This window comes from Dichomitus squalens (genome assembly GCF_000275845.1).
Source record: "Dichomitus squalens LYAD-421 SS1 unplaced genomic scaffold DICSQscaffold_5, whole genome shotgun sequence".
NCBI classification, from domain to species: Eukaryota; Fungi; Basidiomycota; class Agaricomycetes; order Polyporales; family Polyporaceae; genus Dichomitus; species Dichomitus squalens.
Genome location: NW_006766887.1, coordinates 635,559 through 660,518, shown reverse-complemented (window position 1 = coordinate 660,518; position 24,960 = coordinate 635,559). Strand labels below are relative to the sequence as shown.

At 56.6% G+C, this 24,960-nt stretch overlaps 8 protein-coding genes across 8 annotated transcripts; 3 read left to right on the top strand and 5 right to left on the bottom strand.

Moving 5' to 3' along the window:
• Nucleotides 1–38: 38 nt before the first annotated feature.
• On the bottom strand, nucleotides 39–3,922 carry DICSQDRAFT_153276 (uncharacterized protein). Its single transcript, XM_007362926.1, has 17 exons — nucleotides 3,743–3,922; nucleotides 3,663–3,674; nucleotides 3,538–3,602; nucleotides 3,422–3,449; nucleotides 3,123–3,356; nucleotides 3,003–3,057; nucleotides 2,921–2,932; nucleotides 2,655–2,857; nucleotides 2,329–2,587; nucleotides 2,147–2,233; nucleotides 2,079–2,088; nucleotides 1,916–2,007; nucleotides 1,756–1,858; nucleotides 1,409–1,651; nucleotides 1,151–1,356; nucleotides 974–1,102; nucleotides 39–917 (listed from the first exon to the last, which is right to left on the bottom strand). Exons 1-17 carry the CDS (start codon nucleotides 3,814–3,816, stop codon nucleotides 273–275), a joined length of 2,457 nt encoding a protein of 818 aa, XP_007362988.1. The 5' UTR covers nucleotides 3,817–3,922; the 3' UTR covers nucleotides 39–272.
• Nucleotides 3,923–4,074: 152 nt separating this feature from the next.
• Nucleotides 4,075–6,214, bottom strand: DICSQDRAFT_133845 (TRAUB-domain-containing protein). The gene is made up of 7 exons (XM_007362925.1): nucleotides 6,116–6,214; nucleotides 6,010–6,060; nucleotides 5,852–5,948; nucleotides 5,351–5,789; nucleotides 5,196–5,270; nucleotides 5,031–5,138; nucleotides 4,075–4,939 (listed from the first exon to the last, which is right to left on the bottom strand). The coding sequence occupies exons 1-7, from the start codon at nucleotides 6,123–6,125 to the stop codon at nucleotides 4,217–4,219; spliced, it is 1,503 nt and encodes a 500-aa protein (XP_007362987.1). The 5' UTR covers nucleotides 6,126–6,214; the 3' UTR covers nucleotides 4,075–4,216.
• A 254-nt stretch (nucleotides 6,215–6,468) lies between these two features.
• DICSQDRAFT_160038 (uncharacterized protein) lies at nucleotides 6,469–9,927 on the top strand. The gene is made up of 3 exons (XM_007362924.1): nucleotides 6,469–6,481; nucleotides 6,752–8,733; nucleotides 8,796–9,927. The coding sequence occupies exons 2-3, from the start codon at nucleotides 6,778–6,780 to the stop codon at nucleotides 9,561–9,563; spliced, it is 2,724 nt and encodes a 907-aa protein (XP_007362986.1). The 5' UTR covers nucleotides 6,469–6,481; nucleotides 6,752–6,777; the 3' UTR covers nucleotides 9,564–9,927.
• Nucleotides 9,928–10,308: 381 nt separating this feature from the next.
• DICSQDRAFT_144855 (uncharacterized protein) lies at nucleotides 10,309–11,512 on the top strand (the record flags this gene model as incomplete). The annotated part of the gene is made up of 9 exons (XM_007362923.1): nucleotides 10,309–10,362; nucleotides 10,428–10,467; nucleotides 10,525–10,576; nucleotides 10,636–10,718; nucleotides 10,802–10,872; nucleotides 10,941–10,979; nucleotides 11,031–11,073; nucleotides 11,198–11,323; nucleotides 11,385–11,512. 9 exons carry the CDS (start codon nucleotides 10,309–10,311, stop codon nucleotides 11,510–11,512), a joined length of 636 nt encoding a protein of 211 aa, XP_007362985.1.
• A 370-nt stretch (nucleotides 11,513–11,882) lies between these two features.
• On the bottom strand, nucleotides 11,883–17,696 carry DICSQDRAFT_167349 (clathrin heavy chain 1; the record flags this gene model as incomplete). The annotated part of the gene is made up of 15 exons (XM_007362922.1): nucleotides 11,883–12,380; nucleotides 12,433–12,609; nucleotides 12,667–12,829; nucleotides 12,888–12,982; nucleotides 13,032–13,150; nucleotides 13,201–13,255; nucleotides 13,304–13,866; nucleotides 13,920–14,601; nucleotides 14,655–15,401; nucleotides 15,451–15,522; nucleotides 15,573–16,283; nucleotides 16,336–16,818; nucleotides 16,882–17,330; nucleotides 17,381–17,546; nucleotides 17,613–17,696. 15 exons carry the CDS (start codon nucleotides 17,694–17,696, stop codon nucleotides 11,883–11,885), a joined length of 5,064 nt encoding a protein of 1,687 aa, XP_007362984.1.
• Nucleotides 17,697–18,040: 344 nt separating this feature from the next.
• Nucleotides 18,041–19,102, bottom strand: DICSQDRAFT_53698 (uncharacterized protein; the record flags this gene model as incomplete). Its single annotated transcript, XM_007362921.1, has 8 exons — nucleotides 18,041–18,141; nucleotides 18,198–18,274; nucleotides 18,323–18,397; nucleotides 18,455–18,568; nucleotides 18,620–18,753; nucleotides 18,805–18,898; nucleotides 18,947–18,985; nucleotides 19,044–19,102. The coding sequence occupies 8 exons, from the start codon at nucleotides 19,100–19,102 to the stop codon at nucleotides 18,041–18,043; spliced, it is 693 nt and encodes a 230-aa protein (XP_007362983.1).
• Nucleotides 19,103–19,389: 287 nt separating this feature from the next.
• DICSQDRAFT_178666 (uncharacterized protein) lies at nucleotides 19,390–20,939 on the bottom strand (the record flags this gene model as incomplete). The annotated part of the gene is made up of 3 exons (XM_007362920.1): nucleotides 19,390–19,582; nucleotides 19,637–19,801; nucleotides 19,854–20,939. 3 exons carry the CDS (start codon nucleotides 20,937–20,939, stop codon nucleotides 19,538–19,540), a joined length of 1,296 nt encoding a protein of 431 aa, XP_007362982.1. The 3' UTR covers nucleotides 19,390–19,537.
• Nucleotides 20,940–24,408: 3,469 nt separating this feature from the next.
• On the top strand, nucleotides 24,409–24,759 carry DICSQDRAFT_37165 (uncharacterized protein; the record flags this gene model as incomplete). Its single annotated transcript, XM_007362919.1, has 1 exon — nucleotides 24,409–24,759. A coding segment is annotated over one exon (351 nt), but the record flags the coding sequence as incomplete, so codon positions are not given.
• Nucleotides 24,760–24,960: the final 201 nt, after the last annotated feature.

The following is a 24,960-nucleotide window of genomic DNA, read 5'->3' as shown; positions in this document are numbered from 1 at the left end:
CGCGGGAGAGTCCCAACCAGCGCTTCACCTCGGCAATGGACATCACGAATATTAAGTAAGTAGCACATGAGTTCTAGTACATGAACATAGTAAGTAACTAGTGCTACCATACAACAAAAAATATACACTATAGCTACTCGCGGTCAGATACCCATAGCAGAGACTAAACCACCAAAGCAAAGTAAAAAGATGATCAAGACGAACTCTGCATCAAGACAAATATTGGGAGCAGTCAACCGTGACACGTTCAACCAACATGCACACCGCGCCATCTATACTTGGTTGAACTGGGCGAACAGATAGTTCCACGCTCCATGCGGATCCGACGAGTGCGTGTGCGGGTGCATCTGAACAGGAGACTGAGACATGTATTGGTGTGGATGGCCTACCATAGCCGGCGCGTGCGCCATCGGCTGCTCATACCCGTCAGCATACTGCACCTGCTCCATGTTGACCGCCATATTGTGCATCTGCACGTGCGAGTGGCCATGATGAATTTGCGGCTGTGGCTGCGGCTGCTGCCATTCATTGATCTCATGAGGGGCATAGGGATAGCCATACATATCTGCCGCCGCGATGTACCCGCTGTTCCATTGGGTGTTATCATGTTGTATTGGCGAGGCGGTGTCAGGAGCGGAGGGTGGTGTCTCAGGAGACATGTATGGTGGCACGGCTGACTGGTCTACGGGACTCATAGACTGTCCCGACGATGGTTGCGGAGAAGAGGGCTGGGAGTTCGATCCTGGAGACTTTCTGGAGATGAGCCTCGTCTTCCCGCCAAGCGCAGCGAGCTCATCGTCTTCCTCTTTGATTGTGGTGTTGTCTACCGAGCTTTGAGATGAGGATGCAGAAATAGGACCGCTATTCATGGATTGTTTTGCAGCCAGTGCTCGTGCTTTGAGCTTCCGCAGAACAGGCTATGAGGCAGAGATTCAGATGCATGACCCTGAAGTAGTAGTGCTGGACTACTGACCAGAACTTTCGCTGCTCGCGCATTACGTGAGACCTGGTCGAAGAGATTCAATGCTGAGTCGAGGTTGGAGAGAGCAGAAGGCGCAAGAGCCATATTGGGGCACTTCGTCGCAATGGAGCCCAGGACGATCTACCCCCATGTCAGCGATGTTGGTGACGAAGCAGCATCCCGACTCACCGAGCAAGAGAAGACATGAGTAAACAAGAACCACATGCGCTCCGTCAGACTTGGATGCTGGGAGTACAAGCTCCGGATGAGCCCGACAAAGGAGCAAGCACTATTGTATGCCGCTAGAACGGATGGCGCGTATTTGCTCCCCAGCGGATCCCCGGGGTGATCTTCGAGGGCCTTTGCGAAGAAGCCACGGTGCAAGTAGAATAACGCTGATATCCCCTGCTATCAGTTGATAGCTACGCCGAGAGACGTAGCACCTACTTATCTCCTTGATGGCAAAAGCGATATACCGCTGCATGGTTAGCTCAACAGGCGGCTGGACATGAGGGCTCTCCACAGATGCTCCACCGAATCCTGAGACCCGCAGGGAGGGCGGGACATAGAAGTCGCGCACCCTCTTATCCAGCTCACTGATAGTGTGATAGCGAGGGAGCTTCGCGCCGAAGGCCTGCTCATGGACAACGCTGAGACACTTGGAAGAGAAGCGGTGCTTCCATGCCGCAACTGGAGCCAGAGGAGGTACAAGCATAGCGTGCAGACGGGCCGACATGATGAAGAACCGACACGTCAGGTCAGGAAGACCACACGAACAGACAAATGAGACGCACAGCTCATCTCATACTCTCCGTGAGCATTTTTCGTGGGCTCCTCAGGGATCTGACAGTCGACGAATGACATTGCAAAAGAGGGTGGCCGACCATAGGTCAAACTCTGATGAAAGGCGGTAAGCTGGAGACGTCACTGCGAGTCGAGGAAGCCGATACGCACCTGCCATGAGTCGTACGTGTACAATTCATAGAAGAGCGAGCGTCGCCTGAACGTCTCCCTAGGGTCCAAATTCCACTTGCCACTGTCGCGATCTACAGATTTTGTTGCCAGGAGGTCCAAATCAGAAAAATCATGAAAGTGTGAATTGCGGCGGAAACCTTACGGAGACCGAGCTGGCAAGGGAGAGAATTAGTGCGCGGTGAACACAAGTGACTTGATTCAGGCACTCACGCTTTGGGCCAATTTCACCGCGAGGCCCATCAAAGCCCACCGGGGACCCTCGACGAAGGCGAGGAACATGTAGTGGCACATGAGGATCTAGTCACGTTGGATAAGTAACGATCCGTGGACATCGGTGCGAAGCCACAGCAGCGGCGCCCCGCTATCAAGGCAGAAAATGAATAAATACGTACCACCGCCTGGATAGCCGGGATAGACTGATTCTCCAGGATAGAGTCCAAGCTAAGGACAGCTCGACCGAGCTGATAGTAGCGCGTTGCCTCCGCCGACAGCGCGGGCTTGTCGAGGTCGAGGAGCGCTCCCAGCGCGAGGACCAGACAAAACACTGCCAGCCGGTGCGAATCCTTTGGCGCAGGCTCGGTCTCCATCCGCTGTCCGTAGATGCGGGAGAAGATCGTGTCTTCAAACTCTGCTTCTGGAATGGGGTTATACCTACGGCCATATTGTAGATTAGCGAGGTGACCACGGAAGGGAGTGTGAAGTAGGTGACATAACGTACATCCATGCGGCATGTTTGTAGTATATTGTGACCAGTTCACGGGCTTTCGCATGGTCGGGAAGCGAGGCTAACACGGTTTCGCGAATACCGGCCGCGGTCTCAGTCACGGCGGTGGAGAAGGGGAACGTGTGACTAAGCCAAGGTATTTCCGTTGGCAACTGCAATTGCGGGTTGATTTCCTCATCGTCACTACCGGCTTCTTGCTAGACAGCCGAGCGCAATCTCTAAGCCACTATGCTAACTAGGCATCTTAATTTGTCGCGTACCTGCAACAGGTACTACCAGAATGGGAACACTGTCAGCAATTGACTTTGTACCACTAGGCCGTCGCGGGAGCGAATGACGTACCCAGGCATTTGCCATCCCGCCGAAGAATTGAGTATGCCCAGACTCCGAGATAGATCTGGGAACCGAAATCAGGTCAGGCGAGAAGGCTAAAGCGTCAGCAGAGGGGCGCAGGGGATTTACAGTGATCCAACATTGATTGACTCGACGACCTCCTGTTCCTGCTCTTGTGCCTGTTCTTCCGGCGATTCTCTCTCAAGCGGCCGCTTCAGGGCACGCAGTTCATTGGATAAAAGTGGGTGGGCTTCGCTTGAGAGATTCGAGTGGGCTTCTTCAAGCGCATCCTCTAGCGCACGCACACGGTTGGCGAGGACAGTGATTTTGTCATGAAGTGCTTCGGTGTTGGCGAGCACAAACCTTATGAGAGTTAGCGTCAGCAGAACCCGGCGACTGCGGAGCTGACGGTGCGCGTTTGGCCCTACCTATTGCCCTTGCCGGTGGTGAGGGACCCTGTTATGTGTCGATTTGTTGTCGGGTTATCAATGAAACGTTAGAGACTACAGGGCCGCGAGTGCTAGATCACTCATGACGAACGTACCATCAGGGCAGATAGCGGCACAGCCTTTCTTCACGCAGCTCGCGCAGGGGAACACTCGTGAGCACCTTTGTAACCTCCCGCTAAGCCTCGCCAAGTCTTCTTCGTGGTTTCTGCCTCGTACTCACCTCAGCTTCAGGCTGCAAACGCGGCAGATTCGGTCTCGGGTAAATATTGCGCGGCGATTGAAACGCTCAGTGACGCGTACCGACGACATTCAGCGCACGACAGGGTTGCATTCCGTCTCTTGTTCTTGGCGGCGAGCTGGCTGTTGTTGGACATTACGTGGCGAACACTGACGAGCGAAAAGCGGGAAAGGTTGAGACAATGAGGCGAGAGATCAAAAACGAGCGGGTAAAGGGGCGAGAGAGCAAGCGGCGCATGAAGCAGGGTGAACCAGGGTGAACCAGGGCGCGCTGAGGCCACTGGGTACTCACGCCTGTCGACGAGGCACAGCTTAACTTATACAATGTCTTGCACCAGATCCCCCAGACCGCCCAGATACGCCCCGCCGTTCATAGCAAGCTCATAGCCATCCACGCGTCCAACGACTTCCATATCGTCGCCATCTAGTGCGCACAACTGACAATCGACCTGCCTACACACCGTGCCATCACCCGGCGCGGCGCCAACACCGCGATAGACGCCTCACGAACGATGTGCTAGGATCCTCGGATTCTGACTAGGTCTGCAGCAAGGACGAGAACAGTCCATCAATCTGCTCTTCATGCCATTCCCCTCCCACGACCGGCACAGGCACCATGAAGTTCTGCAACTTCGCATGAACTTCATACCGAAGCTTCCGCCCCTTACTCGCCTTGGTGTCCACCGTCTTCTTCCGCTTCGCCCTCCGCTCCCTCTGCTGGATCTGCCACTGGGCCTCCCCCCCTTGCCCGTCGCTGCCCCCGCGAGCGGCGATGACATCGCGGAGTAGCTGCTGGTAGTAGTCGGTGTCATCGAAGACGTCCATGTCCGGCTGCTCCTCCCGGTCCTCCGCATCTCCGCGTCCATCGCCGTCTTCGCTCGGTGTCGGTCGGTGCTGGCCAATGCGGACATGCTTGTCCTTCCGCTTTCGTGTCCGATCGAGCAGTTTCGTTCCATCTGAGCGGAAGGTATCGTCAATTAGGCTCACGACGCCGATCTGACCCGATTTGCCGTCCCGCATGAACGACCCGCGGGCGTCTGGGAGAAGGACGTTGGGAGCCACGGCTTGCACCTTGGCGGACCATTTCGAAAGCGTGTCCACGAGCCAGGGGTGGTAGGCTGCCTCGAGGGCTGATGCAGACGCCGACAGCTCTTGCAATGCCGTCCCGTACGAACCGGCGGGATCCGACTCTGATAATGCATCTAGCCTGCGCCGCTTTCTCGGCGGAGTTTCGATCGACTCGTTGAAGTGTAAGAGATCCTGAGCATGTGAATCCCGTGTGAGCGAACATTCGTGCGCCTCGAGAAAGGCAGTAACGGCGTGGAGGGCTAAGAACTGGCGTCTGACGTACCCCTTGCAAAGTGAGCAATTCTTCCGTGAGACTGCTGGCCACGTTCAACAAGCCATCCAATGCGTCTCGTGCATGAGGATGCGACGTGTAACGTGCCGACTCACTAGGCTGTATCAAAATGTGAGGAAAGAACCGAGCAAACAACATCATATGGTATACACATACTAGGGGGAGACGATTTGCAGCAGTGACGGCCTTTTGCAACTGAATACGCGCGTCGAGCAACGTGTCCCACAAGGCCTAGAACAAATTGCGCGGCGAAGAACGGCACACCACCTGAGAACGCCATTCACTTGCCTAGTTGGAACGTGAATACTCACAATCTGACGTGATACCGCCCGGCCCTTCCTCTTGTCGGCCTCGTGGGTCACGCGAAGATTAGAGGCGATATCACCCTCTGGCTGAGTCTTTTCCGGTGCCCCGTTATCATTGATGTTGGTGTTCGAGGGTCGTGAAAACGCCTCATTGACCTGTCGATGGGGTGTTCTAGGCGACTGGGAGCTTTCGTCTTCGGATCCAATACCAGATTCGTCTTGAGAGGTCTCATCCTCGTGCGGGCTGCGCAGCTCTTTGTCTTCTTCAGTACCAGCCTCGCTCAGGTCTTCGTCAGCTTCCTCGTCTGAGAAGGTTCGGACGTCTGCATCCTCGCCGGGCTCATTCTCTCCGTCGCTATCTTCGTAGAGCTTTTTGCGGCTCGTGCGGACACCGTCGTACTTTGGGTCGCTCACGCTTTCGTGTAACTTACGTAGCGTGGACGGTCTGGGGCAAGGTCAGCGCACTGGAGTTGGATAGGATGACGCCTGATGGCGAAAGGTGCTCACGCGACGTCGATGTAGTGTTGTCTGGCAGCAGAATGATCGATGGACCATCGATGTTCTGAGGGGTCATCTCCTGCGAGAGCTTCCTCAGGGTCGAGGTCTGGTGATCGAGAAGTCAGGCGCGACTCACATGAGGACGTGAGGACTTGGGAGGCACGCACCAACAGGAGCTGGCTGTGAGAGCTCTGCGAGCTGGTCCTTTAGGGACCGACCTGGGGTGAAGTTTGAGTTATACGGGGATATGTCGCGTGAATGAACAAAACTTACGAGCGGACATGGCGAACTGAGAGCGAGGTTTGTGATGGGAGTGCACGGAGCGAAGAAATGTTTGTCTCGGCTAGACAACGGGTAGATGGGGGCGTTGGGGTGATGGACAGGGTGATGGGAGGAGGGGAAAGGCAGGAGGGGGACGACAGAGCGGATGATGAGCAGCCGACGGTGTAGCCGACGGCGTGGCGCTGGGAGAGACGCGCAGGGTGAGTGTGCAGCTGCAGCGGATGCAGGCAACTCACCTCCTTCTCCGAAGCCTCTACGCTTCGACCCCGCTGCACACCCACCCGCTGCCATCCTGGATTTATATCCTACGAACAGATGCTCTCGAGGACACAATGCCAAAAAAGACTTCTGCTCACCGTGAGTCTCCTCCCGCTTCTTTCGCCCTCTCATCATTTTCGTCCCCATCGCGCCCTTTGATCTCCCGACGCCCGAAACATTTCTCCCCCTCCGGGTCTTTCGTCCCGACCCTGCCTCGGTCGACGCCTCGTGTGCCCTGTCCTTGCTTTGTGCTCATTTCTCCTTCTTTTGCGTCTTCCATGTTGTCTCGTACCTCTCCATAACGCTCGTTGGTCCTCGATCGACATCGTAACCATTCAGTACTCATCTTACGCCTCCCTCTCATTGCAGATCCCCAGAAAAAGCAAGTTTCTCCAATGCCGCCTGCTCATGCCCATATCATGAACAGCGGCTTCGCAACCGTTGTCGCCCATCACAGTCCCTTTCAGGAGGACGACGACGACGACCTCGACGACATTTGTCCCGTTTGCGAGAGCGAGTGCACGTGCCACAAAAAGCCATCCGTCCCCTCAACCTCCTCCGCGCCGACGCCTTCAGCCTCCTCTTCACACTCTTCAGCTCCATCTACCAGCCATCAGACAACGGCTGCGGGCAAGCGTCCGCTCAAGATCAAGTTAACCTTGCCCCCCAATCTCAAGTCTCGCAAGCCGCCCGAGACTCAACCTCATTCTTCCTCAAGCGCTCATCTCGGTTCCGCCGTTCCAGATGCGGGCCCGTCCTCAAGGCCGCCCGTACACGCCGCCGCACCCGCCCCCAAGCGTCGGGGCCGGCCCCCAAAAGCACTTGCTGCTGCCAAGTACAACGCGAGAAAGAGAACGGTTGCCGACGACATGGAGTACAAGGCCAGAGGCACGAGCGGGACGTCTGCAACCGTTCGCAGAGTATATCAGCCCCCCATACCGGCTGCGAGTACGTCTTCTGCCGACCTCAGCGACAGCACCCTCTCCGATTACCCCACCTTCGTCCCCGCCGCCAGCGAGTCAACGCATTCGAGTTCATCTGAGTCCTCCGACTCGTCTATTGATTCGGATTCGGATGGCGACGACCACTACATCGTCCGCAACGACAGTGAGAGACGTTCTACTAAGCTTCTTCCAAGCCATGTGGGTCACAAGAAACGCGAGAGGATCGGTGGTAATAAGTGGGAGATCAAGCCGCGGAAAAAGTCTGTCGGTGCAGACGAGGACGAGGACGAGGAGAGTTCGACCGACAGCGGGGACTCTTCGGACGCTGATTCCTCAGAAGACGGAGACGATGAGAACGAGGACGATGTCGACGAAGCGGACGTGGAGGCGGATGTGGAAGGTGGAGGATTATTGGCGGAGGACATCGCGGATTTGGACGAGGAGGAAGAGACGCACAGTCGTATCGGGGTGTCCTTCCCGGGAGATGGGTGGAGTGACGACGAGGAGTCTTCGTTCGATGCCGACGTCTTTTTCGCTGGTCTGGACTCGGACTCAGGCGCGTCTTCCCCGGAGATGCACTTCGCAACCTTGCGCGCCTCTGCGAGCGGCGAGGACGCCGAGCCCTCTGGGTCGTTCTCTGCCGACGAAGAGGATGCACTCTTGCTCATGGACATCGATCCATCCGTGCAGCTTCGTCGTGGACACGGCGAGTTCGAAATTGGGGTCGACTTGGACAACCTCTCTTTCGGGTGGGACGGGCAACTCCTCTTTTCAAGTGCAGGCACAGGACCCGGCGACGGTCTTGCGCTTTCTTTCAGCCTCGACGCTCCTGATGAGGACGAGGAGATGGCCTCGATCTCAGGCTTGGAGGATACGTCCTCCTTTGAGGATTCGGGCACGGGCACGGTCATCCTCCATGAGAGTGACGGCGATACTACAGAGGACGAACTCGTCGACTCCGACGGGCTCCCCAATCCTCGTGCCATGATGCTCTTCAAGTGGCCGAGCACCATCTCTGCGATTAATCCCCTCTCGACGCTCAGCCCCTCTTCCTTCTCAGACCCACCGCCGAATGCGACACCTAGCACGCGTATTGCGCTTGCGTCTATCTCCTCCCAGCGTTGGTCGCCCCCGCCCACCCCCAGCCCAGCCGATATCCTCGCGGGTCGGGTCTCGATGGATGACCTGGAGGACATCGAGATGGAGAAGTTAGACAAGCAGAAGGGCACCCCCATGAGGCGGCGAGGAAGCGGGATTCCTATCATGGGAGAGTTCACCGTGGGCGACGCCCCCTCCGGGAGAAAGACTGCCGTTGTGGGTGCTGGGGGCGAAGTCCCTAGTTTCTACCGGAGAGCTGTCCGTCTGCCTAAGCCTGAGTCCGTTGTGGAGGACGTGCTCCCCGATGAGGTGAGTGCTGCGGCGGCTCTATGGGTTCACACTCTCTTAACTCTGCATCTGTCTCGCACCAGGATGCGACTATGTCTGCTTTGCGCTCACAAGTCGTAGCTGAGTCGTCGGAAGAACATGTCCAAGAGATGTCCCAGCACTCATACGCATCCGACAGCACGACTGAAGCCATTGATCTCGACGACGTGCTCGACTCTTCCCTGCTTGACGATGAGCCCTCGAATCAGGAGTGCGAGACCGACGTTCCAGGCTCCCAGTCGCAATCGAGCCCAACGAAACTTGGTACTAGTCCACACTTGCACAATCTGTCGAGGTGGGACCGTATACCCATGGCGACCTTCCGCCGCACTCGCGAGACTGCTACCGCCTCTGGTGTCGACGGAGCCGCCTCCGACAGTGGTCTTGCGGCTCTCCAGCATCATCGTGGTATCAGCGCGATGATGAGCGGAATGCCTTTGATCACTCCTCCGCGCCCGCTCGGGCTTGACAAAATGTCCCGGGCGTCTGCACGCAAGAAGAAGGGACGTCATTCGTACAACTCGTCTCCTACGTTGCTCCCTGCGCGAGATGGGCAGCTTGGGTCTCCATTCGTGCCTGCGGCAGGCTCCTCTTACAACGGACACACGAACAAGTCGAAGAAAGAGCTGAAGAAAGAGAAGGCGATGATGAAGAGGAAGATGACTACCAAGGCGTCTCAGCACCGTTACAACCAGCCACACCGCGCTCACCATCACCACCATCCCAACCACAAAAGCAGAGCGACGAATGCGGTCCAGCGGTCAGGCTTCTCGGCTGGTGCAAGCTCGTCTATCCCTTCCCTCACGATATAGTTATCCTCAATACTTGGCGCTCGTCGAGCCGTCCTATCACCTTCGTTCCTGCATAATTCCCCACTTCACCCGCCACTCCTCGATCTCTATCCCGGTTCAATCCACGTCGCATGCTCGCCATCTTAGCCCGGGCAAATAACTTAACGAGAGGTATTGGCGCCTCGTGTATTCGCTGCGTTTTGTAACATCCATGTGCTGATAGTCACCATCTGCCCTGCTGCTCGGTTCTCCCATCGTTCCCCCCTCCTCGTCATGTAATAGAACACCTGCTCGCAGTGGCCATTCCCCCTCGTTTCTTTGTACCACTTCCGGGACTCATCGGCAAACATTCTCGTACATGCAATCCATCCATTCATGATCATCCCCCAACGACTCTTCCCCCAGATCACGTTTCGTTCCATCTTGTGCTGTATACAGCGACGAATCATCCCAGCGTAGCACGTCACAATGTATATAGTGTGCGCAAAGAATCAATACAGTGGTGTTTAAAGCTCGCGTCGCGTGTGGGAATGAAGGCGATGGGATGGGAACGTCCGGGAGGCGAGGGCGAACACGAGTTCGTTGTTGGAAGCAACGGTCGACTTCACGTGTCCGGATGAATTCAACTCGACTCCAACGTCAACGGCCCGCTTGTCTCTCAGACTGATACCACACCCACCCCACCGTGTTCTGTGGCGCTCACCCACTTCCTTTCTGCTGGTGACGACGGTTGCTCAGGGCGCGTCAGGCGTATCACGAACATTCCATGGCCAAGTACAAGAAATCCGGCGGGACGCCATCGTTTGGCCGCCAACGAGCTGTATGTCTTGCTCTCTCTTTGGGAATGTTCTCTCCTGAACACTCAGTATATCTTCTCGTTCTCAGATCCAACGGAAGTTAGTTGTATGTGGGGACGGCGCGTGCGGTGCGTCGGATGATGGTCATTCTTAGAGCTCAACGGCTGATGGCAGGCGGTTTGTAGGCAAGACATCATTGCTCAACGTCTTCACTCGCGGTTGGTTCTCTGCTGTATAGTGCGTCTCTCACCTCTTACGTTTTTCGCAAGTATGCCAACCTACGCCTCTTGCGACAGTGAGCCCACTGTGTTCGAGAATTATGTTCACGACCTGTACGTCGACGATCAACTGGTGGAGTTGAGCTTGTGGGACACAGCCGGTACGTCTTTCTAGATCTCTGGTGTCTGCACCTTTACCCTTCGTGTTGGCGAGTGCTCATTTTCTGCGATCCTCTCTCCACAGGCCAGGAAGAGTTTGATCGACTACGGTCGTTGAGCTACGCAGAGACACATGTGATCATGTTGTGTTTCTCGGTAAGTGCCCTCTGGGATGCACTTTCGTCCCCAGCAAGCATTATTGAACCTCGAACATCTCCTGATAGGTCGATAACCCTACTTCCCTGGAGAATGTTGAGGCAAAGGTACGTCATGGCCGTGTGTGTATTTTGTCCTTGAACTCAGCGGTGGCGTAGTGGATACCGGAGATGCTCGAATATTGTCCTGGAGTGAAGGTACGTTACTCAACCTCAGGAAATACGTGCTGTTGACCCAGGAGGGAATAGCTCGTTCTAGTCGGTATGGACGTTAACTGGCTCATACGTGGGCTGAGGAATCGCTGACTGCCTTCAATTGTAACCAGCCCTCAAATGCGACCTGCGAGAAGATCAGGAGACGCAACTTCGCCTGGCCCGATACAATATGCACACCGTACAATATGAGGAGGGCCTCGCCGTCGCCCGCCGCATACGAGCCTCCAGATATCTCGGTAGGTTGTGTATCTCCGCTTCGTATTGACTTCCTGACCCTGATGGGCCGTGGTCGCGTAGAGTGCAGTGCCAAGCACAATCGTGGGGTGAACGAGGTCTTCTACGAATCAGCACGGGTATCCCTCAGTACGCGTGCAAAAGGCTCAGCGAGCTACGGGAGTGGACGGAGCGGCTGCATTGTTGCATAGCCTGGTTCTATCTTCGCCTTCCCGGCGCAGTGCTTGATTGGACTTCGGGATGGGTGCGTCATCTGAGCTGTATTTATGCTGTCTCCACTCCAGATACCACCACATGGACCTGTATACACTCTTTACCTTATGTTCATGATAATGGAATATACCACTATGACATTTGACAGATGGGCTGTGCCAGCTTGTACTATACTTACACCTAGCACGTTGTACAGATTAGGATATCTTCCCTCGCCATTGCGCAGGAAGCATAATATTCGAATGGCATCTTGTGGGCACGCAACAAGATCATGGAAGATATTAACGAAAACATGTATGCACGAATTATGGAGATCCAGAATATACAACTATGCGAACAGCGACTACCTCAGAACCCGCCGAAGCCCGTCATCGTAGGAGGAATCCCGAAGCCTGTACCATTGGGCAGCATACCTGGAGGTGGTGCTTGCACGGGGTAGCCATTCCCTTGCGTCAACATCAGCCTGCCACCGAATCCGGGCTCGATGAGGGGTCGCTCAGCCTCCTCCTGCTCCTTCTGGCTCTCCTTCTTCGACCGCTCCTTGACCTCTTTCTCCAAAGCAGCGAGCTTCTCGACTATCGACCGCGTACGCTGGATTTTGTAGGGCATGTAGAAGTCGTTGAGACCGTGTTGCCATGACAGCTCTTCCACGACGTCTGCACGTAGGAGGTCAAAGCAGCAGAAAAGTGTAGCAGCGAAGCACTCTTTGTTGCCGATGTCGACGAAATACGAAAGGATGTCCTCAGCGATCTCGGACGAGTTTGACGCCGCGGCCGTGATGATGGCGTCCTTGTATAGCTTGTCCTGTTTCGACAATGCGATTGACTCCTCCCATTTGCCCTTTTTCTGCACCAATCGCATCAGCTGAGTGTGTAGCACTGGCCTGCGAAGGGATTACCTTGTAGAGATGAGCAGCCAGTCTCCTGAACTCGAGGAGTTCGTGCTTCTCAAGCTCCCGGAGTAGCTTGGTGCTGTTGAAATTGTCGAAGCTGTCGATCGAGTCGCGCAGTGTCTTATAGTCTTCCTCCTCGATAAGCATCTTGTTATACGCGTCATTAACAGCTTCGAGGTTAAGCTGTAAGAATTCAGTCAGCGACTGATGTCGATGCATACATAGCGCATATGGACATACATGTTGCACAGCAATCAAGTACGACCGAATGAGCGGGATATGATCGATCTGCTCGAACATGCGGACGACACGAGAATGATCAATGCGGGGAATCATGACGGACAGGAGATCTGTCAGAAGCGTCGGCTGCTCTTGGAGGTAGAACGTGAGGGCCTTATAGTAGCTGTGACACTGGCGTTAGTACCATGGATTGTCCAAGAGCCACTGCGAGCGAGACTCACATCTCAACGTTGGCGACCCGGACAATGACGTCCTTGAATTGATTATGCTCCCAAGCATCCGCAGACCGCTCAATCATCGCAAGAGCAGCATTGTCCTGTAATTTGGATGAGCAGCTGCAGATATGAAGAGTGCTGTGTGCTTACATATTCGTCGTACTTGATGTACAAGAAGACCAGCTCTGGCCACAGATGTGCGCGTTCTGCGGCCTTGATGACCTTGGGGATGTTGATACGCGACACGAAAAGCTTCAGATGCTCCATGACTACAACTCTGATCAACACTTCGTTCGGCAAATCACATCTAAACACTTACGCTTCTCGGGTCTGTACTTGCTGTAGAGAATCGCAAGCTCGGTGAAGATACCCATCTAGTGCATGGTCAGAACAAATCTGGTCGAACCAAGACAAAGACGTACATGTGCCCGCTCCAAACTCAAGCCGGCCTCGAGCAGAGACAGAACTTCGTCGAAATGCCCACGACGCTCATACAACTGCACAAGTGCCGGAAGTTCCTCCGCATGTACGATGATGTTGAGACCACAGATTTGCGCCAGACGGAATTCGCCCTTCTCGATGCAAGCGGCGTGAACCTGCTTCCAGACCTGGGTGTTGCCCGCCTTGCGCGCACTCTCGACGGCACCTTGGTTCTCGCCGAGGTAGATGAGCGTGGTGGCGAGACGAGCCCAGTTGGAGATGCTCGTAAAGAGGATCTTGGCAGCTTGGTACAGTTCGTCCTCGAAACACTTCTCTCCGACCTCAAGGACGTCGGCCACATTGGTCATTGCCAGGAAGTCCTCCATATCGTGCAGGCGGTCGGTCTTGGCATAAGCATACGCGAGCTCTGTGTCGATCTTCGGCTCACGGAGCGACTTCCGAGCCATTTGAAGGAAACGAACGAGATCGTCGTGCTTGCCAGCGCGACTCGCGATCTCGATGACCTCGACGTAGTTAGAGGGATCCTCAGCCTTGATATACGAGTCTACAGACGTGTTCAGTCAAACGTAAGCGCTCTGTGGGAAGAAAACACCTCACCAATGGCATCCTTGATACGGAGACCGTCAAGTTGTGCCTTCGCGAGGCGGCTCCACACCGCAGGTTGATTAACCTTGTTTGCGTAATCCACACCACGGTCGAGGGAAACGATGTGCTCCACAAGGACATTGATGGCCTCCGCATGCTGCTCGTACTTCTTGTATATGAGGAACGCTTCCTCGTACAAGCCGTGTTCGATGGCAATCCTGGGGATTTCTGCAGTGTCGTAATTCTGGAGCTTGTCGATGTAGCCGATGACCTTGCCCTTGTCCGCGCGAATAGCCGTGAGCATGAGCAAGTTCTGAAGGTTACGGTTGTCGCTGAAGGGTGAGGGCTCGATGATGATCTTCTCAAGCAGCTCGATGAGCTCGAGCGGTAGGTCTGCGGTCAAGAAGGCCTTGACGGTAATGGACACATCGTCGGGGTCAGTGCTCTCGGGAAGCGCCGTTGCAACAATCTGGTCGATGAGCTGACGACGATGCAAGTTGTCACCGCGGAGGACCTGCGCCCAGAGATCAGGCTGGCGGCGACGGACGAGATAACGCGCTTGCTGCTTGAACATGGCGTTCTCGTTCGTGATGTGGATAAGCTCGTCATCACAGAAGCCCTTCGCATATGCGATGTAGGCCAAATACGGGTCGCGAGCCTCACAGAACTTGCCGACCACGAGCGGTTCGTACAGCTAAATGGGAAAGTCTCAGTATCAGAACCGATCATAGTGAAAAGGAGTCATACATTGTTCTCCTTGAGGAACTGCTCAGGGTTGTTATTTGAGTCGATGTAGATCTTCGCCAGCGCGTTATAGACGGCAGGGTCCTGACTACCAGCCTGTACCCGCGCCTCAAGCCAAGGGAGGATAAGCTTGAGACGATTCCTAGTCTCGACCTCGTGCACCAGCTCGTCGATGGGGAAGTTGCCTTGAACGGAGGCCAAGAGACTCTTGATTGTTGTCTCATCACAGTCGACATCGAGAAGACCACCGATGACTTGCGGCGTACGGACAGAGTTAACGCGAGTGACGTAAACTTCAATGAAGTTGGTGAGGCCGCGCTGATAGAGGTAGAGCACAAGATCGTGTACGAAGTCGAAGCGGTCGCAGACGATGATGAGAGGGAGCTGGTCGGAGAGCTTGGCCTCCTTGAGGAAGTTCTTGACCTTCTCGGGATTATAGTAGTTACTCTCCCTGCAGATCCGCTCGACTTCACGGATCTGGCCGGTGCGAGTCGCCGCCTGAATGTACTTGAAGTGCACCTCCGGGTCTGTAGATAGGTTAACGATGGAGCCGAGATAGTAGTAGAGACCCTCGGAGGTTTTGAAAGACTCGAACAGCTCGATCAACTTGACAGGTCCAAGGATGTCCGAGTACTTCGTCGCGATCTGTACCACAATCTGGAGATTTTGACGTATGTTCACCTTGAGCATCTCTTGCATACATGCGAATGACTGCTCCGTGGTGAGACGACTGAAGTAATCCACGAGCCACTGAAATATGTCAGCCGATACGTCGTCTGAGAATCCTAGAGAGACATACATCGGTAGGGAACACTGTCGCATGGACAATGACACGCTTGATATCCGCGATATCCTCGTACAGCTCCAGCGCCTGAAGAGACATCAGAGGAAGGATCGGAAAACGTCGCAGACCACACATACTCGTTGCAGCAAGCCAGCCTTCTCGCAAAGATTCGCAACACGCGGGCGATCGAAATGCGTCAATATTTGGTTGACAAGGATAGCATCGGCCACCTGAGGGGCGTGAAGCAGATTCATCTCCAGAAGACGGGTCTGCAGGTGAGCTTGCTCCGGCTTGTTGTCCTTGAGCGCCTCTAGGAGGAAGGACGTCGCCGGTTGTATCATGTTCTGTGACATGAAGATGTCGACGACACGCTCTACATCGACCAGAGGACCGGCCTCGTCCTTCACCAGTTGCGTCGCGAACTCCGCACCCTTCTCAGGGTTCACGCGCATGATGCTCTGCAAAAGGCCAACGTAATCGGGGGTATAACCGGTCTTCTTCGCATACAGCACGATCTTGTCGGTTTGGCCTGTCTCGGCGAAGCATGCAATCACCTTGTTCGGAACATTGGCGCGGAGGTAGACCGAAAGCGCGAGGGTCATGTCGAACGGCCGGACGACGTCACCGAGTTGTTCGCTGCATGTGAGCTTATTCTCCTTCAACCATTTCTCCAATAGCTGCTTGCGGCCTTGCTGCAAAACGGGGCGGGCGAGCTCGAGGGACTCGAGCTCGTTGAGCTCGCCCTTCTCGAGAAGGATACCAAAGTACTGCAAGATAGGAGAGAGGCCGCCTGGGGGCGACGGAGCCGCCTTGAATGCCTCAATGACCTGCGCGGTACGCAGAATGCCCTACAAACTGATGATTCATGGGAGAGGTCATCTGACAGACCGAGGTACGCACCCGAGGCGAATTCGCAGCAATCTTGGCCGCTTCACCGTACTGGCCGCTCTGGAAGAGCTGTTGGTACTGCTTGATGTAGAGGTCATCGGCACCAGGCAGGTTCGCGCGACTTGCAAGCTTAAACGCCAACTCGGTATTATTGAGCGTCGTGAGGATATAGGGAATGACGGTCTGCTCGTCGACCGAGACGCTCAACACCTGACCCTTCTTGTTGACACCGATGATACCGTTGGAAGCCTCGTGCTCGGCGGTGACAAAAATGGTTTCGCCCGAGATGCGGTTCATATAGATGCATGCGCCAGACTCGAGGTCGTAGAGATGAATGAAACCGTACTTCGTGACGAGGTAGACAATGCCGTGCTTCTTCGACACCTGCATAGCGACGGGGAAGTCGTTTGTTGCCTCAGGAGGGAAGTAGACATCGACGTTCTTCTTCACGTAAGGCGGGTCCGGAGCCTGGTGATCAATCTCTACGATGTGCAACTAACGCAAGGGGATACGTATCAGTGTCCAGCCCGAGGGAAATAGCTCGAGCGATTGACGTACCTTGGCACCCTGGGCCGTCCGGACGCAGAACGTGAATAGCTTCGTGGGCTTCGTGCATCCATCAATCTTGAGCTCAGCAAAAGCCGCCGCATGACCCTCGATCGGCTGGCTAACTCCGCGCTCGCGACTGTACAGCTGAATGTTGCCCTTGACTTTGAACGCGGAGGGATTCGTCGTGTTTCCGGAAATGCCAACCAAGACTAGCCACTTCTCGTCCGACGTCGCGCGATAGTTGATGATCTGCGCGCCGACAAGTGTAGGATGACGATCGAAGATCTTCTGAGGAGGGGAGGTTGTGTCGGAAATAGTCCAGTGGTAGACAGCCGTCTCGGTGACCATGCCAAGGGTTGAGTCGTTTATCCACTTCCAGAAGACGATGTCCTCGGCATTGACGTGAGACTTGAGCTTCTGCTTGGTCTCCATATTGAAGACCTGAAGTGTACGGCCAGCTGAAGGGCTGTGTCAATTCAGAAGTGCATGTGCGAAAGCATGTACGCACACTTCAGAGCGAGAATCTTCTGGTGGGGGTGCATAATGGCCGAGTCGGCCGTGATTGGTCTCCGGAGGACATTGTTGGCATCGGCAAGGTCTACGATGACGACTTGGTTGGCTTCATTGACCTTTTCCCGAACGCAGATGAAGTGGTCGGACTCTAGCGTAAGAGTCTGAGTGGTCGAGGCACACGCGCATTAGCAAGGAACCTGCACACGCCGATTATTCGGGTGACTGACCTGGAACGAGATAGAGGCGGGTTGGATGCCGATGGCAGAAAGCTGTAGGTGTTCACAGAACGCGATGGGTTTCGAGATATCCATGGTTGGGTGCTGTTCGTCGAAGTGAGGGCCACGTCAAACCCGTCGCAGTTCTGTCCTGCAGCAGGGCGGGGGTGGATATAGAGGAGGCAAGGAGGGGGGAACGGGACGATGTGGAAAGGCAGGGAACGACGCGAAGCCTGGGCAGTCGACGTGTGTCCCCTTCCGCTTTGGGACATCGCCTGTGCCTCTCGCGCGTCTCGCCCGCGTTGCCTGGCCTCCGACTCCGAGGCCGCAACTATGCTCGCGCTCACCACGCTGTCTGCCCAGCATTCGCTGCACACGCGTAGATTACTGAGATTATATGTTACAGATCGTCCCTAGTTCACTGGATAGTGTAGAAAGAACTACTCTTCATCTAATGCGAGCGCCTGCTCAATATCCTCGTCCTCCATCAACGCCGTCGCAGGAGGCGCATTACCGTACCAAATACGTTGAAGCACAATAGCTGCAGAATCGATCAGTTCATTCGACCTCAAAAACCGCGGATACTACTGTGCTCACCGCAGTCGATCGAAAGTTGAAATATGGCGCAGACTTTGAACTGGAGTGGAGAACCCTGCAGGAAGAAGTACACCGTTCTTACATGATTGTCAGTAACAGCCACGGCACAACACCTCAAGACCTACTTGAACGAGTCGCCGCCGAACCATCCTATCAGGGTCGACATCCGGAACCCATATAGAGACCGTTGCTTGTAGTTGCTGCGTAGGGAGTCGATAATGGGTACAACCGACAACCGCAACGGATGATGCACGTACCTGATGAGCTGCGGGATAGGGAGCGTACTCTCCAGTCCGAGAGCTACGAAGCCGAGGATAGAGACGAAAACTTCGGACCGTCCGAGTATCAGGAAGAGGATAGATTCACAAAGGCTGCGTAGGGTTAAGCAAGCGGAAGGACGTTCCACAGGCATGACACCTCACATGAACGCAGCGAGGAATTCGAGGTGTTGGGTGTATGTCGGCCATTGCCAGAATGAGAACGGTCTTGTTGATGCACCCAAGCTTTCTGGGCTGAGTCTTGGGCGGAAGCGGATGCAGATGTACAAGAGGGCTAACTGAACACACGACACTTAGACCAGCATGCGAGCACGGTGGCCATAACTCACTTGAGCAATTATCATGAGGAACGACTGCACTAGAAGGGCAGTTTCGAAGCGATTCCCCAACCAGAAGAAACATCGCGTGATGTTGGCCAGGAGGCTGTGGATCGTCAAACTATGCCACCATGTCGAAGCCGTCAACGCTCACAGTATTGCACAGACGTCACGGGAGAAGCCTGTAGCATCCCTTTGCAACATCGAGCGAAACATGAGTATTGGAATACATAGATATGCTAAACACGCACTGTTTCCTCACAATTGAGTAGGCTTGGTCGGCATAAACAAGAGGCGGACCGACGGCCATACCAACGGAGGCGAGAGTAGATACCCAGGTCGTCATTGCGAAGTACTAGTTGTCAGAGACCCTTGATGTACGATAATCAAAACGAGGGCCAGCAATATACGCAGGCAGGTAAGGTGGAGTAGACGGCGAACAACAGCATGAATTGACTGGCCGCAGGCCCGCAACGACTACCAACTCGCGGTCCGCTCAGCCAGTCCACAGGCGTTTCCCGCAAAGCGCTCATGAACTCCGCAGTCAAACCAGGTGCTAACAAAACTATGTGATCATTCATGACAAGGACTGCACAGGAAGGCAATGAGCTCCAAGGGTATCGACTACAGAGTTCTACATGTATAGTGCTACACACTGCGGCAGCGCGGCCAAATACAACACCTATTACAGACAACGAGAAATGAAGACAGTCCTGTCAACGCCGATATCGGTTCTCCACGCTTTTCATCGCGTGGTGAGCCTGCTGCTCAGAAGCGCAAGCAGCTTCTCCTGCAGGCAACAGTGAGCAAATCGATTGCGTCCGAACATTTGTGGTCGCCCTACCTTGTCCTCGCTCGAATCCGTGAACATGCTCCAGGGATCACCGAATCCACGAATCTCGAGGGCGAACGAGTTTGGTATCCCAGCCAAGTCCTCGAAACCATCTTGCCATTCACGAATCCGCTGAATGCTAGACAGATGAATGGTCTCCATGGCCTTGGAGTCGTCCTAGATGCATCAGGGTCGATCAACGGGCCAAACACAGTGAGAGGCAGCTTACCTCCGCATCCTTGAACAACAATAGCGAGTCTTCCCTCAGCTGGAAGTGTCGCCTCTTGTAAGACAAACAGTCCTCGCTCTGAACGGTCAACCAGCCCGTCAAGAGTACTGTCAGGCCTCGGCTGTTCTTCGTCTTCTGGGTCTCCAGCCCTGCCGCCAAAGCCCTCCGCTGCCTGGCTACCCGTTCACGCCACGCTTTGCGCTCTTCCTCCTTGGCGAGCCGCTGCTCCTCGATCTCCTGTAGCATCCTCTGCGCCTTCTGCGTCTCCTGCCTCCGCCTCTCGCGGTCCTGCCGCTTGCGCTCAGCTGCGACCATGTTCGCAAGCACATCCGCCTCTCGCTCAATCGCTTCGCGCTTCTGTCGTTCCTCCGCGGCACGCCGCAACTCCTCCTCCAGCGCAGCCTTACGCTCTTCTTCTTCGTGCGCGGCCTGTATGAGAAGTTGCTCCTTCTCGTACTTCAGGCGGGCTTGCCGTTGTGCTTCTTCGCGCATGGCCTCTCGCTCCTCCTGCTCCTTACGACGCGCCATCTCACGCCGGCGGAGCTCCGCCTCCTCTGGGGTCGAGATTGTCGCGGCGCGCCGCTGGTGGGCGGGCACCCGCCCAGAGGCTACCGGGATCCGGGATGTCGCGGTACGGGTGTGCGGGGACTTCGGTGGTGTTGTAGGCGGGAGAACACCCATCTCGTCCGGAAGCGGGGGAAGCTTGGAGTAGCTGGGCGGCGGGCGTACCTTTGGGGTCGACTGAACCGTAGGGGACCTGTTCGTCGCATCGCTCAAGCCGGGAGGCGAAGCGGCATCCTCTGATATAGGCGACGCCAGGACTGTGTAGCGGACGTCGTCCCAGGTAACCCCACTGGGGTCGTATAGAGAGTAGACGCGTTTCGTACGATGGTCTTTCGGCGGAGGCGGGGGCGGAGGTGCGTCGACTGAAACGGGGAGGACAGCGGGTGTGGGCTTGGTGTCGGAGGTGCGGGGACGGAACATCTTCTCGCTGAAGTCGGGGGCGATCTCCGCAGTTGGACGTTGTCGACTCCGCGGGAGAACAAACTTGAAGTCGAGCTTGGCGCGTAGTTTCTTTGCAGACATTCTTCAGCCAAGTGTTGGGAACCGTGCAATTCGTACTTTGGTGGGTATAGGTGCAATGCGTAGTCTAAGAGATGGTAGAAGCGCGAAGGTGGGAGTGAGATGACCGAGCGGGCTTATTGTACTAAGGGTCAACAGAGCATCACAAACTGCATGGCAGAGGAGAGATCCGTTGCTAGCACAGGCATACGCGGCCTATGCGTACGTCCGCGGCCTCCTCGACGCTTCCCCCTTCCCCACCAGCGACGCCCCCCCCGAGGCGCACGACCTCACACCGGATCTCGACTCACTCGACTCAGAAACAGTCACTGACATTCTCTTTGCACTCGTTATGTTCTTCCGCACTCACCCCGACGTTCCCCCCAAGGATTTTGACAGGTCCCACGTCCCCCGGGTAGCTGACGCCCTTGAAGTCTACCCGTTCCACCTGGAACGCATCTTCGACTCTCATCCCTCCATCATCAACACGGCAATCCGCATCGTCTCCTGGGACCCGCCTGCCGCCCCGGCGCCCCAGGCCACCTCTTTCTCAACGCGCGAAGGACAAGGCGTCCTCGACCTCATCAACAACCTTCCCCCAGCCACTATCCACACCACACCCCCATCCCGCTCCCCCTCTCCCATGCCTGGCGTCACCCACCCCGGCCTCCCCGGCTCTATCCATTCTCCTCATAACCGCCCCCCTACTCCCACCCCGGCCGCCCCAACCTTCGATGCGTCCGCCCCTCCTCACTATCCCACTCCTCCTCCCAAAAAAGCTCCCTCCCTGCCGCAAGGCGTCCGCTGTGATGTCTGTCGCGGGAATCACCTCACCAGACGTCACGAGACCATCACCAAGCGTGCAGCCGCCAAACAGACGGCCGCCCCGCCCCCCGCCCCCGCTCCCTCGGCCCGGCCTGCCCCAGCTCCCGCCTCGACCCCGGTACCAGCCCCCACCGCCGCCCCAACCACTGCTATGCCGCCCGCCCCGAGCATTCCCGCTTCCCAAGTCCCTACCCCCGCCCCCGTCCAGCCTACTGTCCCACCTGCCCCGTGGTCGACCATGGCTGCCAAACGCCCGGCCACTGGATGGTCCTCATCACCCTCCATCCGCATCAACGAGGTCATCAACGAGAAGATCTCCACCCTCCCCTCCGGACATGCCAAAGCCCGCTACTTCCGCCTCCCCGCGGCCATCCCGGAACACCAACGCCCGTCGACGGTCGCCATCACTGACGCGCTCAACCAGTCCAACTTCCGCATTGTCTCCGCCTCATGGAACATGACGGGCCGGAACCTTGTTGTTTTCCCATCTTCTCTCCTGTCCACTGATGACGTTCACAGGCTCGACACCTGCATCTCCACTATCCTCTCTGTCCCGGTCACCAGCACGTCGTACGTATACTACTCTTCCCTCTCCATCTCCCAACTCCCCTCTGTCCGTTACCGAGTCGGCGGGGCCTCTGAGCCTGTCGACCCGGTCGCTTACCTCCTCGCAGCTGCCCAACGCTCCCCGTCTCCGGCCTGGCGTGCCCTTACCATGGACCTAGTCCTGGCGGCCCGCTGGAACCCCTCTCCCTCGCCCGACAGCGCGACCCTCTATGTCGACATTCGGGAAGACTCTCCCGCCTTCGCGCGCCTCCGTTCCCTCCACAACGGCACCCTCGTCTTCGACCTCGGGGCGGGCTCACGTGTTGCTGTCGCGTGTCCCGTGCGCCGCGGCATCCTCGCATGCACCAACTGCCAAGCCCTCGGCCACCCCGCCAGCGCCTGCCGGTCCCCTCCCAAGTGCGCCACATGCGCCGGTCCTCACCGCACCTTTGACCACTCAGCCCGTGCGGCCCCAGACGCCTCCACACAATGTGCGCTCTGCAACGGGGCCCACGCCTCAACCTCCCCCACCTGCCCGGTACGTAAAACTGCGGCCCGCACTGCTAATCGTCCTTCCCAGAATCCCGCTGTTGCCCGCCAGATGGGCCTCCCCATTCCGTGCACTGCGTGTGGAACCTCCCACCTCTACGGCCGCCACCGCCCAGGTGCAGTGGACAACTCTCCTTTCTGCCGCGCGTGCGGCTGCCGCCACCCCTTTGGCAACCACACACGTCCCCGCCCTCTTCCCGGCGCCACCCCCATGCGTGCACCGGCCGTCTCCCACTGCCGCCGCTGCAACACGGCCCACCCATACGGTGTCCACGTCCTCACAGCCACCGCTCCCCACCCACCGGCTCCCGCCCCAGCCCAGCCCTCGCGTCCCGCCGCCAACCCTCCGCCCGGGCTTGGGCTGGCCGGTTTCTAAATGACTCGAGACCACACCTCCCTTGACTCCCTTACCATTGTCTTCCACAATGCTAACCGCAATCCCTCCCATATGTCCTCCCTCCTTTCCTCGCTGTCTCGCCATGTCGATGTTCTATGCATCCAAGAACCGTGGTATGGCCCCCTCAAACACATTCCCGCGCCCGGTGGTAAACGCAACGTCGCCATGCCCGGCGACCGGACCAACGACAACAGATACTTCGGCACCCAGTCCGACTCCCACTGGCGCCTCTTCGAACCCTCCAAGACTGATCACGACAACCCCTCTCGCGTAGTCTGCTACGTCAACACCCGACTGCCGCTAACACGCGCCTTCAGCCATCCGGCACTCCGGCACCGAGACGCTATACTCCTCGGTCTCCAGCTACGGTCCTCTGACCCTCCTCTCTTTCTACTTAATGTCTACAATGACCCTCGCGGCCACTCTGCTGTCCTTACTGACCTTATCTCCCTTCTTCCCCGCCTCCCAGATCAAGTACGCTGCGTCGGTGGCGACTTCAATCTCCACAGCCCCAACTGGGACCCCTCGTGGGGAACATCCTCTCCGCGTACTGACCTACTCACCCTCTCCCACCTTATAGGCGCCTGGGACCTTGACCTCCGCTCCCCGGTCGACGTCCCCACGCACTTCCCCCACAACCCCTGACTCCGGGGTTCCGTCATAGACCTCATCTGGAGTTCACGAGACCACCCACGTGACTCCGTTCAAGTCCGGGCTGCGGCCCGCGGCCTCTCCGACCACGCCCTCTTATACGTCACCCTGCCCACCGATCCCATATCCCTTCTTGGATCACCGGCAATCTCCGATGACAACCTCGAAGACTTCCTCACCGACTTGGCCCAGACCCTTGTCGGCTTCTTCAACTCGACACCTCGCCCGGACTCTGGCCCCGACGTCGAGCGCTACACACAGGCGCTTTACGACTCCATCTCCACCACCTGGGAATCCCATGCCCAGCCCCGCGATCTCTGTGCCCGCTCCAAACCCTGGTGGAACAATGTCACCAAAGCAGCACAGCGACATCTCTCCACCACCCTTAAACGCACCACCCCACCCCTCCAGACCGCCCGTGCACGCCGTCGCGCTTTCCTCCAGCATCGCGACACCCCCTCCAACACCGCCCTCCCCAAGATCGCACAACTTCAACGCCTTGAAGCTCGCCGCTCCTACTTCAAGGCCATCCGTGACGCCAAACGCGCCTTCTTCGAACAGCGCATCCACGATGTCGCCACCAACAATGCCCGGGTCTGGGACCTGACAGCCTGGTATAAACCACGGCGGTCGGACACTGCTGACATCGTTGACTCCCTAGGCAACCCAATCCTCACCCCCGAGGATCTACGCGACAACGCCGGCCCGACCTTCCATTCTGCGGAAGGTCGGCCCGTAGACCTCACCATCGTCGACTCTATGCCGGCTCTCCCGGCCCGCGATTGGCCGCCCTTCTCCCGTCAAGAGCTCCTCGACGCTCTCCACGCCACCAACTCCCGGTCCGCCCCCGGCTGGGACCACATCACGTGGAAATTCCTCAAGTGGGTCCTCGCCACCCGTACTAAAGGTCATGAGGCCATCCTCATTGGCTTTGTCCACCTCTTCAACGCGATCTTTTCACACGGCGTCTGGCCGGCACCTTTCCGCCGTGCCGTCTCCGTCCTTCTCCCTAAACCGAACAAGACTGATTACACACTTTTGAAATCTTACAGGCCCATCGTTCTCCTCTCCACTATT